General features: G+C 40.1%; 1 protein-coding gene across 5 annotated transcripts in view; it reads right to left on the reverse strand.

The window, feature by feature from the left end:
- Positions 1–15,994, reverse strand: part of CEP15 (centrosomal protein 15) — a 34,396-nt gene extending 18,402 nt beyond the window's left edge. The window contains exons 1-4 of one of the 5 annotated variants that reach the window (XM_055804365.1): positions 15,899–15,994; positions 14,254–14,333; positions 13,396–13,519; positions 8,626–8,700 (exon numbers count right to left, since the gene is read on the reverse strand). In XM_055804365.1, the coding sequence (XP_055660340.1) occupies positions 8,626–8,700; positions 13,396–13,519; positions 14,254–14,306 (252 nt within the window). In that variant the 5' untranslated portion in view covers positions 14,307–14,333; positions 15,899–15,994. Of the gene's footprint in view, positions 1–8,625; positions 8,701–13,395; positions 13,520–14,253; positions 14,334–15,441; positions 15,739–15,898 lie in introns of those variants that run through there. The other 4 variants (XM_055804367.1, XM_055804366.1, XM_055804364.1 and 1 more) reach the window with 4 other exon arrangements.
- Positions 15,995–16,243: the final 249 nt, after the last annotated feature.

Genomic DNA, 16,243 nt, shown 5'->3' on the forward strand with positions numbered 1-16,243 from the left:
CGCAAACCCCTCGCCCAAACGCAGCGGGGCACCGGCAGGACCGAGGCCACAGGAGGCAAATACTAGCCCAGCGCCGCCGCCTCGGTGCACTGGGCACGGCTGTCCTTTGGAGAGCTCAGGCGTTTAAATGGCGCAGGGAGCACCCCACACCTCCCGCGACCGCGTTCCCAAAGTCCCGTGAACTGTCTGATACTCCTTTTACTGTCTTCCTCACTGCTGCCAGTTGCCAAGATATTTCACATAAATAGAAGCTTTCTGATTTATAACCAGCCTCTTCCTTCTGATTCATTATGTTAATGAATTGAGATATTACCAACATTGGATTACCGCATCACTGAATGAATCCAGCAAAAGAAAGCTGATTCTAGAGGAAAAAGCCAAGTGTACCCGGGAACTTAATAAAAAGAAACGTCCGAGAAACAGTGCAAAGTGGCTGCAGTTGTTTAAGCTCACGCTAAACACCGGTCCCAGACGACGGGGGGATGCGACAGTTTCGTTCACACAGCCAAACCTTTCCCCCGTGGATTTACGGATTCGTTTTCTACCGTTACGGTTATTATTACGAACGTTTCCAAGGAATCAAACCCGCTGCCCAGAGCTTCGCTGGGAATCCCGACGCCGTTAAGCGAGAGAGGAGGTACCCGAGGTGCTTCCCGTCCACCCCCCAGCGCCCCTGGCCGCCCACGCAGCCCCCCGCGGCCGGAGCGTTCTCATCGCTCACGGCCAAACGACAGAGAAATATTTTCCTTTCTCCCCCCCATCTCGCCCCGTTCCTTTCTCCCAGCCGCGGTGCTGCGGCTCTCCCCAGCTCGGAGCAGCCGTGCCCCTCGGCAGAGCCCCGGGGCGGCGGGGAGCGCGGCCAGCCGCCGGGGAAACGCTCAGGTTAGATCGCGCTTAACAAAGCTGCAGGCATGTGGTTCACTTCAGCAAATTATCCCCCGGAAGCTTTTATTGAGCAACAGTTAGAGCACCGTGAATGAAGCTATTGGGAACACACACAAACGAAATGGGTAAAGAAATGCAAGTCTGGAAACCAAAATTACATTTCCCAACACCACTGTGAAGCAGGTACTAATTTACTGCGGCTTCGAGCTATGTAATTAGTCAAGGAGACTGTAATTTACTTAAAGGACGGCACAATTTTCCTTTTATTAATTTGCAATATATTTGTAAAATAATCTTACAGCAGCTGGCTCTGCTTGAATCTGTTTCAAAAGTGTGATGTAAATACCGTCTCACACTACTTTGTTGCCTATTAGGGCTTTCTGGTAGGTGACACGATAAAGAGTAAGGAGAAAGAACACCACACGTTTATTTCTAAGATCATCATCACTCTGATAAAACTTATAGAAAGAAGGGAGCATACTTCCTGTCTGTATGCATTAAAAACAGACGTAAGGAACGAAGTAACTCAAATGAAAAAGAACTGGAAGAGTATATACACAGCGGGTACAATTTAGTGCATTTTGAAGAGCTGTATCAGCTGTGTTTAAAAGGAGTAGCAAATTCCCAAATTAAATCACCCTGTTTAAGGCAAAGACAAAGAGCAGGAGGATGCACTAAAGACCTGGGTTTTTTTCCCCTCACCTGTTCCCTTTACAAGTTGAAGTATATCCATACCTTGCTAGTAATCACACATCTGAAGTAATTTAGCTCACAGTTACTGTGAAACAATAGGAAGAGTACAAATAATCGATCTGGGATTCATTACATTTGGATCTTTCAGCAGTAAAACTACCGAGATTCTGATCTTCACCCAGCAGATTAATATTGCAGAACAGTGTCAGAAGAAAATGAACACTGTACCTAAGCAAAGTATTTATCACTGGCCTATTCACTGCTCTGCTACAGCAGGCACGAATTTACATCCAACTTGTACGTGCAATGTAACACTGAAATCCACGAGGCAGTGACTATGGGATCAAAGCTTTATTTCAACTGTACCACTGTATATCCATGGATTATAATCCTTGAGCAAACAGAATATTACAGTAATGAAGACTTTAGCATTACAAATATGTTAAAACAGCTTGCATTTGGGGTGATATTTAAGGTCAAGTTGTATCCAAACACAAATATTAAAATATTATGAAAATTACCATTATGGAGTAAATAATGTTTTCTTTCAGATGTAACCTCTAAAAGTTCATTCCATTTCAAATTTGGTTTTCTTATTTTTCAGTACCAACAAGGCTGAGCGTCTACAGCCTGACCTGCTCTATATGAGTGAAAAAGACAGAAACGAAGAACTATAAACTCAGCTTAAAATCCAGCTCCCAACTTCCATGAAAACGTGACCCTGAATAAATGCAGTCAAGAGGATACCATAGTAAGTATTAAAATGCATCTAAACCATCTTACTATTTCATATTTACTCTCAAATGAAATTAATGGGCTTGAGAAAGATTCTGCAAAGTAAGAAATTTCTTATCCTAGGGAAAACTAACATGCCTTCTGCTACTGCCCCCACGACCAGAATAACTGAGAAAGTAAAAAACTCAGGAATGTGATGGTAGAGGTGACAAGATGGGTGAACGGGCTGTATTGTGGTTACTCATCTGTGCATAAACCTAAAAAGGGATGATTAATTATTTCTTCTTCTAAGATACTCAAAGATCAATTTACAAACAGGCAAAACCTTTGGTTTTCTTCACTGGTCTTCTCTCAGTTGCTTTCCCCCACCCACCAGAAAAGCACAACAGGCTCTTAGGGCCATTGCAGCTTATGTATACATATATTTTTAATGGAAAAGTGCAAGCAGCAAGTCAAGAAAGCAGAGTAATAGGTTATGTTCTGAGGGAAAAACACGTTTACCCAAAATAGGTAGGAAATTTAATAAGAGACAGATACATAATATATAATATGTATTTTATATTTTAATATATAAAAGCATGGGATAAGATGGGGTATAACTACATAGAACAGATATGTTTCAAGTAACAGCCTTGAAATGGTGAAGAATACCCATTTAAGATCTCATTTAAAGCCGATATTAAACCATATTGGTATCAATCAGTTTCAATCAGTTTTGGGGCCTTTTTTTTTTTTTTGACACAATTAAGTTTAACTCACGTTTGTTAGTTAAATTTGTACCTATAGAAAAGCAAGTGGCAAGCCAGCTCAGACACAGTAAATGAAACTGTGCACTCAACAAATGTAAGCATCATGGAGATCCCATATAATTGTTCCCTGCCACTGCTTGCCACAAGGTTGTGTGCCAGATCAGGGAACATCCGCTCCTGCACCTCAGGGGCCCTGCTGCATGCCCCCCTGCCCCTACCGTTGCGTTATTTCACAGTCATAAGCAATTGCGTTTATTTATAATCAGACCACAGGCCCCTCGACATGAAGGCCCTTGTCTCTGAAAGCAGTCACCTACACTGATTCCTGCTTTAAATGTTTCGCTTCATTTTTTCCTTTTCTGGACATGCTCCTATACAGTTTTCCATGCACCAGTTGTCCCACTGCTTCTAAAGCTATGCTGCAGGAAAAAAACCCACCCACCCTAATTTTCTTCTTTGAAAAGAAGATAATTTCATTTAAATCTTAATCTCTTTGCCCAATAGTAACAACAAAATAAACAGAAACACTATCTGAGCAGTTAACTGCAGCACAGAAACTACACTAACACTGCCTGCAGGTGCCTTTCACAGCACGCTACAAAATCCTCACCCATCCAGCTGCCATGCCCTCACAGTCCATCCACACACTCAGCTTCCCTTCCACGGGAAATCAAAAGGCACAAGGAGATAGTGAGCATCTGCATTGTGTCCCAGTGTTTAGGCGGAGTCGAAAGAGATAAAGACCCAGATTATTCGCACCTATAAAGTACTTAGGGGCCCAGATTTTAGTTTAAGTGATTTCCCCGTTGGATGCAAAGACCAGGATGAATCCTAGTCTTTGTTAGCAACTAACTGCTTGCCCATCCCTTCATTCTGGGCATCATGTGTAATAGCTTTTCCCTTCTTGTCTGCTCAACTGGTTCCAATTATTTGCTTTTTAAATGTGAGCTCTACAATTGTAAGATCCATACACATTCCCGCTAAATCAGATTGAGAACCACATTGTGATTTTACAGAAGAAAATATTACCAAGTTGTCTTTGTGACAGAACATTGAGTAGGTATAAAATTGCAATGGTTTCTATGCCAGTTTTTTTTAAGCTCTCTGCTTGTAAGATGAAAGCCTAATTTGATATTTTTGTAGTTATATAACAGTTCTAATATTTTGTGACATTTTGTATTGTGACACTATAGATGAAATTGTCATCGGACTGACACCCTTTACTGTTTATTCCTTAATTACAACTGTTAACAACACTGCAGAGAAGCGTGCTAATCTGCCATCACATATTATGAAAACAACGTTATTGTTACAAACACCAACACCCACTCAACAGGATAATTCTAAGATGGCAGTTTCTGTACAAACTTATCAGTTTAATGGACACTTCAACAGAAAAAGTTTTAAATGAACTCTTAATATTCCCGCTGAAAACATACAACACTTCTGTATAGCCGCTGAAGTTTTGATTTTATTGTGCCAGTGATTCTTCATGCTACATATAGATATAAATTGTTTTTAATAGTAGGGTATACCTCTATGTAGCACAGAGATGCATAGATCAGTTCTCTAGTAGCCTACCAACATTCATGATCATTACATTTTCATATACTCAAACACTGGCAGAGGTGAAATTTTTTCTCCTACTTCCAGGTCAAGCGTGGAAGTATGCTGCTGCATATGAGATTAAATTTAACAATATATTGATTCAAGTCCAGGTTCTTAATTAAAAAAAAAAAAATTTTTTTCTAGGCTTCCTTTACTTAGGAAGGATTAAATTTCTGCAGGCCAAGTGATCTTCCTGCAAGGAACTTCCACTGAACTGATACTTTAAAAAGCACTGCACTAGAGCAGTGAAATTTTCATACTGAGTTAGCCCACTGTACAATCAGAACTCATTGACACTGCTCCTCTGTAGGAGGAAGCTGAGAAGCTGTTCAATGGCTGAAAATGAAAATATCTCCTTGACTTTTATATACACTTGGGTCTTAGTCACTGCCAGCTACCTTTCAAACTTTTCATGCCTAAGCAAAAGTTCTCACTTGTAGACTGTCATCAGAAAGAAAACAGCAAACAGCATTAAGAGCAGCCTAGAAGTGGCAAAAAACCCTAGACATTTGTTTACTTTTTCTTGTCTTTACCCACCCATTAGACAGGAAATAACAAAGTAGGCAGCAAGGGGTTGGGAAAAGCAGCAGTGGTTACTGAGTGAGGTGTAGGAGTTATGAAAGTGGCAATAACAAAGATCAGGGAAAACAAGATGCGGAAACTGAGTGTGTCCCTTCTACAACTACTCTCAAGGTTTTTACAGATTCCTGGTGCTAAACCAAGGCTACTTTGCCTGATGCAAACGACCCGCCTTTCCTGTTAATGGTAAATTCCTCCCTTCTCCTTCATCCACAAAGAGGCATACAGCACAGATGACTGCAGTGAAGAAAGATAATGCATGAATCTGCTGTCTCTACTTAACACACTTATATGTAGCAGCAGAGGATTAAAAATAACCTAAAACTCTTCTCATACTGAAAAAGCAGTTGCCTTGGTGGGTTTCTATACACCAGTGTTTCTCACTTTTGATCCTAAAAGCCCCTCTGAGGATTGCTTCTCCAATACAGAATAAAAATAAATGTACACAGTGGAAGCAAATTATCCAATATAGTTCATTTTCATTTAAATGATTTAAGTTACAATTTAATGGTAATTCTGTTGCCTGAGCTGGATGATCTTGCCTGCAAAAGCCATAAATTACAAATGAAAATGAAACTAGAGTTCATTTTTGTAAATCTTCTTCTGGGCAGCTTATGTTCTGGTTTGTAGTTTTCATTTTCTTAAAACCAATAGGAACTTCTGATCTTCCTAAAAGAAACTGTTCCCATTTGGGAAGAGATTCTTTTATGGATGCCCAATAGAGAGTCTGAGAAAGATACAAGAAAAAATAAACTTAATTTCAAAATCTGCGTCAGCCTGTTGAAAAACAATAGAGATATGGAACACATTATTAAATTTTGCCTTATGAGTGAAGCAATTCAGAAAAGAACAACGTACTTACAGATGAAATTTCAAATCTCTTGTACGATACAAAATACCAGCCTGGAAAGATTTAATTCTGCAGCATGAACAGTGAAGTGACTGAATATGCCCTCTTGTGGTAAGCAACAGATTAGTTTAGACCCTCACAGTACCTTTAATAAAATATTTTCTGTAATAATAAACTTTTCCAAAATCAGCTTTTATATTTAAGTATGTACTTACGGAATTTAATTTGGAAGTGTAGAAAAATCGTTTAATTTTATAAACAAAAATGCTAAGTAAACTGGTTACCCTTGAAAAGTTTGCAGTAATACAGTTCAAAATATTTGAGTAAAATGTTAGACATGATAAATCACCGATGAAGTAATTGGATGCAGTAGTTGGATCACAAACAATAATAAAAAAGACTCCTTGTATAGTTATCCTGTGGTCTAGGGAAACCACTGTGGATTTATTGAACCCTTCTGCATTATGCTGTGCCTTTTGAGTAATAAATTTAACTTATTTTTATCTGTGGAATGGACATACCATTCATCATTTTTGTGTTGGTATCCTAGGGAAAACTTTTTTGTTTGTAGGAGTTTGAAGAAAATTTTAAGTGCTATATATCATTTTTTTCCACAAAATAATGTGATCAAAGAACTATATTAAGCCAACACTTTAGTCCATCCAAAGTAATTTCGTAGTAGAAAACGTTTATGGTACATATGTATTGAGCATTTTTTTCTTTACTTAAATACATAATGTAGAAGGAGCGTACCACAAAACTGAGCATCTCCCTGCAGAGTATTAGATTCCTGGCTAATCATTTTGATCCTTACATGTAACTCAGATATAACTATGGCTCTTGCAGATTTACAAAAATATTTTCTTCAACAGATTTACTCAAAGAATCTTTTTTGACAAGCATATGTGCTGTCACACAAAACTACTCCGACTTAGCAAGCTGGGGATCCATTATAGCCATAACTTTCAAAGTATATTAATACAGACACATATATGGCTGAGTGAAATATGCTCAAAAGTGTTTTGGAACAAAGCACATACAAGAATTTTGTACCATGAAACAAAGTTTTCTTTTTCCACTATTTATAGCACTCTTCTCTAGAAGTATAAAAAAGGCTGAACTAGGATCTTCTCCTTCACATAGTAACTGTTCTCTGTAAAATTCAACTGCTGCTGCAGAGTGTAGACATCCCTGCAGCCATAAGCAATTGCCTTGCATTCTCCGATTTGTGTGGACTTCAGTCTACGTGCCACACGCAGCTTAACACTTCACACAGGACAGAGGATGAAGCAGTCCAAAACTGATCCAAACAACTCTAAGGGTGTCTTGGAAGTCCTCAAGGAGTCTAAAACTACTTCTGAACAGAGTCAAAATAGGTTCAATATTAGTAGCTTGGCATCTTTCTTAGCATCATTCAAGATGTACAGGTAGCTAGCACAAAATATACCCCTTTGCCTAAAAATCTCTAAAAAAATTTTAAAAAAATAAATCACTGCATGGGCATACTCAGCGAGCACCCTGTCACAGTCACAGGAGTAGGCTATTTACAAAATGCAATGACAGACAAAAACTTTTAACAATAACCAGAACAAGAAGTAATGCCTCTCATTTAAGTTATAGCCTGAGTATTAAAACACTTGCTCTGGAGGTGTGAAACTAATGTACAATACACCTCTCTTCACAGGCTGACAGCACAGAAATCTGTACATTTCCCCTCCTTTAACAGTCCCCTAGCACACAAACTAGCGTGGGACACTCCATGCGACTATGCCTGTGGAAGCTAAGCCACCACACAACGAAGAACCCACAAACCACTGGTGCAAGAAGCACAAGTGGGGGTTTGACTCAGTGGCCCTGTGGTTAAGATGTTTAGTTTGCATCAGGAAGAGCTGTGCTTCAATTCCTGTTCACAGGACTGTTTCTGACCTTATCATTCATTCATCACTGCATAATACTGATACAACACTCTTGAGACTAGGGAACTGAACCTGTTACATTGTATCAGGACGATACTTAGGTCTCAGAATAATTTGCTGGTAAAATTTTTATCTTTAATGTTTTAGGGTCCACAGGTTGAGAAGTAAAAATCAAGTGTTCCTGCTGTAGCATAAGGTCCCACACAACCACAAAGAAACCCTGAGAAGTGAAATTTTTTCTGTTCATGCTGATAAACTGTTGACCCTGAAAATGGGACGACCATATAAAAAAATACTAAACAGCTCTGACATAATAAACACAGCAATCTTCTGATACTCAAAATATTCATTTTTATATTTGACTTCATTTTTACACAGAAGTTTGTACAGATCTGAAAGCTGCTAAATATTTCCACCAGAATGCTCCAGAATCTAGGGACCTTGCCCCAGAATTTAGGTTCAGCTTGCTACACAGTATACAGGCCTTTGGCTATACCAGTCACTGGATTTTAAAATCAATTATTTTCACTTTAAGAACATGCTTCAGGGGGGGAAAAAAAGCAAAATATTTGGTAAACAACAAACGAAAAGACAGAGTGCTAGGACTTACTTCTAACTTAAGAGTATCAGGATCTGGAAGCAAATACACTCTTTCTTGCAGCTTTTTTTCTGCTGCTTCTATATCCTAAAACACAGGCAAAGTACATTTTAAAAACAACACTGGGAATTTTAAAAGGAAAACGCACACTCACATAAAGACATTTAAATTAATTAAATAAACCCATTACAGCTAAACTGCATTCAAATAGTAACACTAAAGTTCAAATCTTTCTGTCTAGTCATTCTGAAAACCGACTTGTACTAGTAAGACTAACATCCTACAGTTTCTAAATAATGTTTGCTGTACCTTTTTGATACAAGAATAAATTTCTAAGGCTGTTGCTGTAAAACACTGTTATTCTCTCTGGACACTAGAGTAAATTAGTTAAATTCTGTTCTATAAAACTGAAGAAAATAGAGGGGAACAGAATGGTTTTCTCTGTGCTGCATGAAGACTGAAGTATGTATTCTAGCTACTGTAACTGTAAAGTAACTAGGCAAATTATGTGCAAGATCTTTACTTCTCAAGACAAAGATGACTTGCTAATATGCATGCATAACATGTGCACAAAAATGTAGAGCTGCAGCAAGCTGTTCACCAGACAAACTTGGATGACAATGCACCTCACATAGCTTTCTTACAAAAAAATCAGTATTTGGGTTTCTGCTTGTCCAGTGGATGTGTGTGCTGGATTCACAAAGGCCTAAATACATTTTTTAGAAAAGAAACAACCAAAAAACAACAGCAACAAACAAACCAAAACATCCCCCCAAACTAACTGCCCTCCCCCTTTAAAGTTCTGACCCATTCTTGTGGGCTTAGTTCCATACCCAAACATTGAAGAGATTGAGTGGTGGGCAGATGAAGAGAGACAGAAAGGGACGTGGGAGTGGGGTGTGAAGAAGCCAAAGCTGAACAGAGTGGAGGGGGAAAGAAAGTATAGCAGATGGCAGAGTTGGGAGCAGAGAGCGGGTGTGAAGAGTACAACAGAAAAACTAAATGAGAGAGGAAATTCCCCAAAGGGACTTCCCAAATATTCACCACCACTGCCGCTGAAAAGCAGAGTGAGATTCTGAAGGAGCACATCCACAAGAGACACCAAACATGATTACTCGTATTGAATAATAGCCAATCTGAATACATCAATAAGTAAACAGTGCTCGACTCAAGTTTAGTTTGAAAAATATGACTCAAATTCAGCAGAGTATGATTAATAAAAACAAAATCCAGCCTTAGCGTTAGCTGAAGTTCAAGTTAGCAATACAGACACACTCAGTTCATTCAGTTTACACTGTCCATCTTATTTCATTAATTATTTTTGCAGCACGACTGTATTCTATTGTACATAATTACAAACTTAATCCAAGCAAAACTGTTCTCCCTTTTCTACAGCAAAGTGCATACCCTTGTAGGAAGGAAGCTAAAGGATGTCTGAGAAAGCAAACTAAAAGTCTCATATTTAGCCAAAACCTCAGAAGGAGCTGGTGGCTACCCCTTTTCAGGTGAGAAAAAGACTAATGGGATAAACATAAAGGGGGCACATGAGCAAACATAGAAGCCATTTGAAATCACAAGGTCAAAATAACAGAGGCCAACACAGACTTAAATAACCTAAGCAAGGAATTTCTCTGTTGCATGTATTCAGAACAGATACATTATAAATAGCACCAAATTAAGCTCGTATCAGCATAAGCTTGGTTCAGACCAAGTCTGGAGAAGTTATCACCATACTGAGAAGAAGGATCAATCAGTAATGTTCACTTCATATTCATAGGATTTTCCTCCTTTCTGATTCCTTCTTCCTAATTCCTGTAGGAATTTTCACAGGAAGGAAGAACAGCAATCAAGATTATTATTTATTTATATACTCAAATAAATCATTGCAATGTTTATGGTGATAGGAAAAGAGTGTCTTGCAGGCAAGAAAGGAGACAGCAGTTGTGCGGATATGTTTAGTAGAGAAGGTCACTTTGGCATAGCCTAGATATTGGAAGTGTCTTTTTGTTGCTCACTCTAGTTTTATGTTGTGCAGTCTATTGTCATTCAGAATACTGATTTAATGACAGACAGTGAAAGAAATTTTTGCTGGAAGGTGCAGTATGCTTTAGAAAATAACTAGAACTACTGAGAAATTAGATGGCACTCCTTGTGTGTCTATACAACTGGTAAACTTCTTATGAAAAAGAAATCCCCATCATCAATATAAAAATAAATACATCAGCAGTGTAAGCTTCTTTGGAAAAAAACCCAGCAAATCTAGTATGTCACAGTACTGAAAAAAAGAGAGCATCTCACAATGCTTCCCCTAAAACCACAAGGACTGGAACAAAAACAATTCAAGACCCTTCCCCAGAGGTAAAATGGATTGCATGACACATGCATCACTTTTAGGGGACCACATTCAGCTGTCACTTATATTGATATGAGTCTGGCAGAATCTCACTTAAATAATTCTAGAATTACATGCCTGTGAAGGAAAGCAAATTTGGTCTAAATTACCTTCCCAATACTAATTCCTGTACAGCATACTCTTTGTTTTCTATTTGATGTTATAAGCTGTTGCACAGCTAAACACAAGAAATACTACTGACAACCTGTCATAAATTAGCTTATAAATACTAGTCTAATTTCTGCTTTTATTACAACAACATTATGTAAGTACTAAATGATACAGATTTCCCAAATCTGCAGTCTCCCTCTAAAGACAAGTAAAATACTCTGATAATCATGTTAAAATACTGAACAAGTTTAGTTCCTTGCTTCCTACTGATTAGAAAATAAATTAATTTTGAAATGCTTTCCTGTGCATAAATATCAACTAACACAGAGAAAGAAAAATGTCTTTTGCTATGATCACATACTGAAAACAACTGATTTTGCTTACATGCAGAAAACCAGAAATGCAAATAAAAAAATAACACTTCATCATGTCCATGTATTTTTGAGTAGGCCAAATCAACAACTCTCCACATGGTAACTGTGAAATGTACAGTGCCTGGTATCAGGAACAATATTCTGAAGCTGGCACATTAATCAGTCTTGTTTTCAAGCTTCTCATATATTATTCTGCATAGATTTTTTTTTTCCTGTTTTCTTCTGTTATCAGAAAGCATCTGCAGGAGTGCATGCCTGTTAAAACTAGTATAAAATTAATAGATTTAAACTGATTTATGCTACTTTATCCTGCAACAGAATTTGTTTTGATACATATGTTTTTGCTTTTTTTCCATACAAACACCAACATTTCTGACACTTGAAAGGAACAATTTTGAGGATGTGACAGAAGATGGCAAATATCTGTTTAACTGCAGAAATATTTACACTCTGTATATGTCTGAGCTATTGTTAACATTTCCAATACAAGAAGCTTTCAGCATGCAGAAATATACCTTATATTTATTATGTTTGCCTGTCTATGTAAACTGAGAATGCATTTATAAAATACATATAATTTATAAAAAAAATGTATTTATGAAATAAAAATCTATTATAAAATGCACATTGAAAACGGCATTTATAACGGCTCAATTTACTAAATCAATGGAGCATGAACTATGAAAAAATAAACAAATTATCCACTTCTCCACAGCCTCCCACTGAAGCACCTACACATATCTATACCTGATACAGAGGGGTTTGATTGCCCCAGCCTAGAACGCACCAGTTTTCCGCAGTCCAAGTTGAAAAATCTTGCCACAGAATAATTAAGAAGGCATCCCAGATTAACTGTTCTCCCTTGTCTGCCACTCTCTAAATATAACTTCCATTTAAATACAAAGAGGGCCTTCAATAGAGTTACACTCACCCAAAATGTGAACATTTTAAACCTTAACCAGGTTGTGCATGAAGAAAAAAAATATTTTGGTGACACAAATGAATCTTGCAATTTTCTAGAATAAAACTTACAACTTCAATAAACACAATGCATGTAATATAGACACTTAATACGTAAGAGTTTAAAGAAAATGCCAAGAGGTATAGTTTTCTGCTGTTTCCTGAACAACAGACATACATTTTTCAAATGCATGCTCATGTCAGTGGTCAAGTGCAATCTCTTCAGACTCAGATGCCTAAGCTAGGGGTTCCAGAAGATGTTTTAGCATACTGGTCCCTGGCATCAAACCTAGATCTTTTTAATTGCCCATTCTCTGACTTCTGATTAATTTACCTAGGAAACAGAAATCTTACCTAAATACAACAACAGGCATGTAGAACAGCTATTAACAGTATCATCACTAGGAAGAGCCAGAAACACTAAATACTGCTTTTACAGACTTGGAAGTAAGATTCTTTGTCACTCTAAAGAAAAGCATTAAACTGAGAACTTCTTCCGCAATTTCACACAATCATAGTGGGAGAATGGTTCCCACCCTGGACTAACAACATTAGAGGCTGGTTAGCCCCTATTTCCAAACACCCCCCAGTATCTTGAATCAAAATTGCACAGGTAGTGTAAGACTTGTAGGTACTTGTCAGACTCAGTTCTCTTAGGCAGACGTGTAATAGCATGTGTTGCAACTCTACATGTACTTAGGAAAAAAAAAAAAGATAGTAGCAGCTGCCACCACGAGGCTCATATAAGAAGGGCATGGGAAAAGGTAGCAATGCCATCAGATAATAAAGACTTGTCATTTAAGACTTTTGGTCAAGTTCCAGAAGAGGGAACTGTATATAGGAGAATTCAAATGATAACTATAGAGCAAACGCTTTTTTTTAAAATCCTCTAAGCTACATAACCATGACATTTCAATGAGGTTCCTGGTAGTTGCAGAAACTTACATTTAAAAGTGCTGCATTCCTTTTATGAGCTGCATCAGCTGCTTGAGTTTGCCATGTCTTTTTAGTCTTTTTGTCTCCTAGATAAGTCTCCATCTGCTGTAGCAGTTCTGATCTCTGAGACAGTCTACAAAGGAAAACATTTTGCTAAGTGGGTAGAACATTTTTCTCAGGAGCTAGAAAATAACCTTTTTACCTTACCCAGTTTTCTCAAAACTATGGGGCTAATTAAGCCGGCTGTAGGGTGGGTGTGCTGGGGGAGGGAAAAGGTACAGGCAGACACCACCTGCTGTGCTTGTATGAAGCTATAACGTTGCAACCAGCAGTCCTCATATGCTAAGGTGCTTAGAAGCACTAAATCTCCCAGAACAGGAAAGACAGGGTGGGATGGGGTGACTTGATCAGTGCTACTCTTGCTCATTGGCAAGTACTAGTTGTTACAAGAAAAGCAGATTTTTCTGACTCATTACTGTATTTGCTTCACAATCTGAGTTTACAGGGCAACAAAGCAGCAATTCCATAATTGAGGCTACAGTGAGAGAATCCAATTACCTTCCCCAAACAGGAATTTAATGGTGACAGGAGGTTAACAATGGAGATCTTAAACCAGTAGCACCACTGGAAGTCAAAACCCTCATCAACCTAAACACCCTTAACAGCAAGCAAGGATGCTAATTCCAATAGTTCATGAAGAAAGAGTGCCACCTCCTGGAACACTAACCCCTTGTTGAAATACCACTGTGCTCTGTACAGAGCTCAAATTCACTGTTCACAGGATGGTCATGTGTGGAAAGGGAGGTCTTGCAAGGCCACGACACAAATTGCTGCGAGGCACGCCACAGCGCTGAAACAATTACTTACATCTCTCCATGTCTCCTAGCAAGGTGAACCTCCTGAGCCAAACCGGATGACATTTTCAGTTCTTTGGCCCAGGTTTGTCACTATAAAAGGAAAACCAAGTAAAATAAAATCTTCCAAAGGCATACACACATTTTTCAGTATTCAACAGTCCTGTGTTAAAAAGTTGCATGCATGATATTTATACATCAGCTAACTACACAAAACCTGCAAGACATTTTTACATTATGCTTTGACTACATGCACACTATCAACGTTCACAATATGTTTTAGGAAAATCTCACTGCATTCTAATAATTTCTGAGATAACTATAATTTGACTTTCAAGTTTCAGATTTAGTATTAAGTTTTCTCAAATTTCAGGTGCTTACAATCACACCGGCAAACTGCGTGCTTGCATGATTTGTGTATTACTGTTTACGTTAGTGATTTCTGGGCAGTAACTCTGAACACAAAGTTATTCTTGTAAATATAATTTATAACTACTTCTCACAGATACAGTGCCCTGTTCATAGAAATCTACGTTTAAGTACAGGCATGATTAAACTAAGTAACTTAGGCTACCAAACCAATTTAATTTTTGCATGCTTGAAAAATAAAGTGAAGACTTCTCTGAGCTCAGCTCTTCAGTACTGCAACACAGTACAGGATGGAATACACAGCTTAAACTGTTTACTGTTACTTTTTTTGAGATATGAAGGAGACCAACTGCCCACCGCATGCAAATCAGGATCCTACAGAACTTCTCAGAATGCTGAAAGTGTTTTAGTGTTTTTTCCACCTCAGAGGTGACTGCACCGTTGCCACGTTAAGCAAAACTAAAGAACCTATCGCATGTTCACAATGTTGAAAGGTCGGAGAACTGAAAGATCTCATGAAGATACGGTAGCATCAGGAAGGGCCTCCTCTCTGTCGAGAATCTCACTTTACTTTGAAATAAGCTATTTACATGTGCATGCCGACTTTGGTGGAGGCCATTTTCTAGCGATACATGCTTCACCACACTGCCAGAGAGATGCCTGTTGCTGGCACCTCCCCTACGAGGGGCATGAGGGGCACAGCACCTCGGTACCCTTCCCTCAGCCCAGGCCTCACGCCACTCGCTAGGCCAGGTGATGTCTCTCCTCAGGAGGCAATGCCTTCGCTGGCAACGGTAGAAACTGAAGCACGGGGAAGCACAACCGTACGCACCCCTTTTCCTTCAGGGAGCCTGGCTTACACAGTAACAATGAACGGGCACCCAGCCTCAGCACCCTCCGCCCGCAGCAACCCGGGGCCACCGCCTCACACACATCTTCCCTAGGCGGCGGCCAAGGTGTGAGGTGAGGTAAGCCAGGCCAGGCCAGGCCGCTGCGGGCAAGGCCCCTCCGGCTGCCCCACGCCGAGGCCCTGCCTCGCCAGAAGCCCCCGGGAGGCGCTGGGGGGCGGCAGCAGGGACAAGTGCCCCGCCTCAGGCCGGCGCCCCTGCTGAGGCTGGAGAGCAGCAGCCGCGGGGGGAGCGGGAAGCGGCGCGTAGGAACCGCCCTTAACCCTACCACTGCGGGGGGGGGGGGGGGGGGCTGGGGTGTCTACAAGCCCGTCGGAATGCACCACTCTGTAGGATTGAGGGGGGAGAAGCCAGGAAAGATAAATAAATAAATAAGCAGACCTAGTTTACCTTTAGCCTCGCCGGCTTCGAAAAGGAAAACAATCACCCACCATGGTCTCCGCGACGCCTTAACCCACCCCCCCGCTGCCATGGAGACGGCCGGAAAGGTGGAGCCCAGCCGTAGGCGCTGATTGGCCTCGTTGCGCTTCGGTAGGCGGAATCAGGCGAGGTCGGGATCCCCCTCCGGCACTGGGATTGGAGGAACGAGAGAACGCAAGGCCCAATCACTGCCGGCGGGCGGCCCGCGGCTGGAGGGCGGGCTGGCGCGGCGGCCGTTACGCCTGAGGGGGCACGCGCCGCGGCGGTGGGGGCAGTGGCGGCAGTGGCGGGTGGCCGTGCTGGGCT

The sequence above is a fragment of the Falco peregrinus genome, chromosome 5 (genome assembly GCF_023634155.1).
Source record: "Falco peregrinus isolate bFalPer1 chromosome 5, bFalPer1.pri, whole genome shotgun sequence".
NCBI lineage: Eukaryota > Metazoa > Chordata > Aves > Falconiformes > Falconidae > Falco > Falco peregrinus.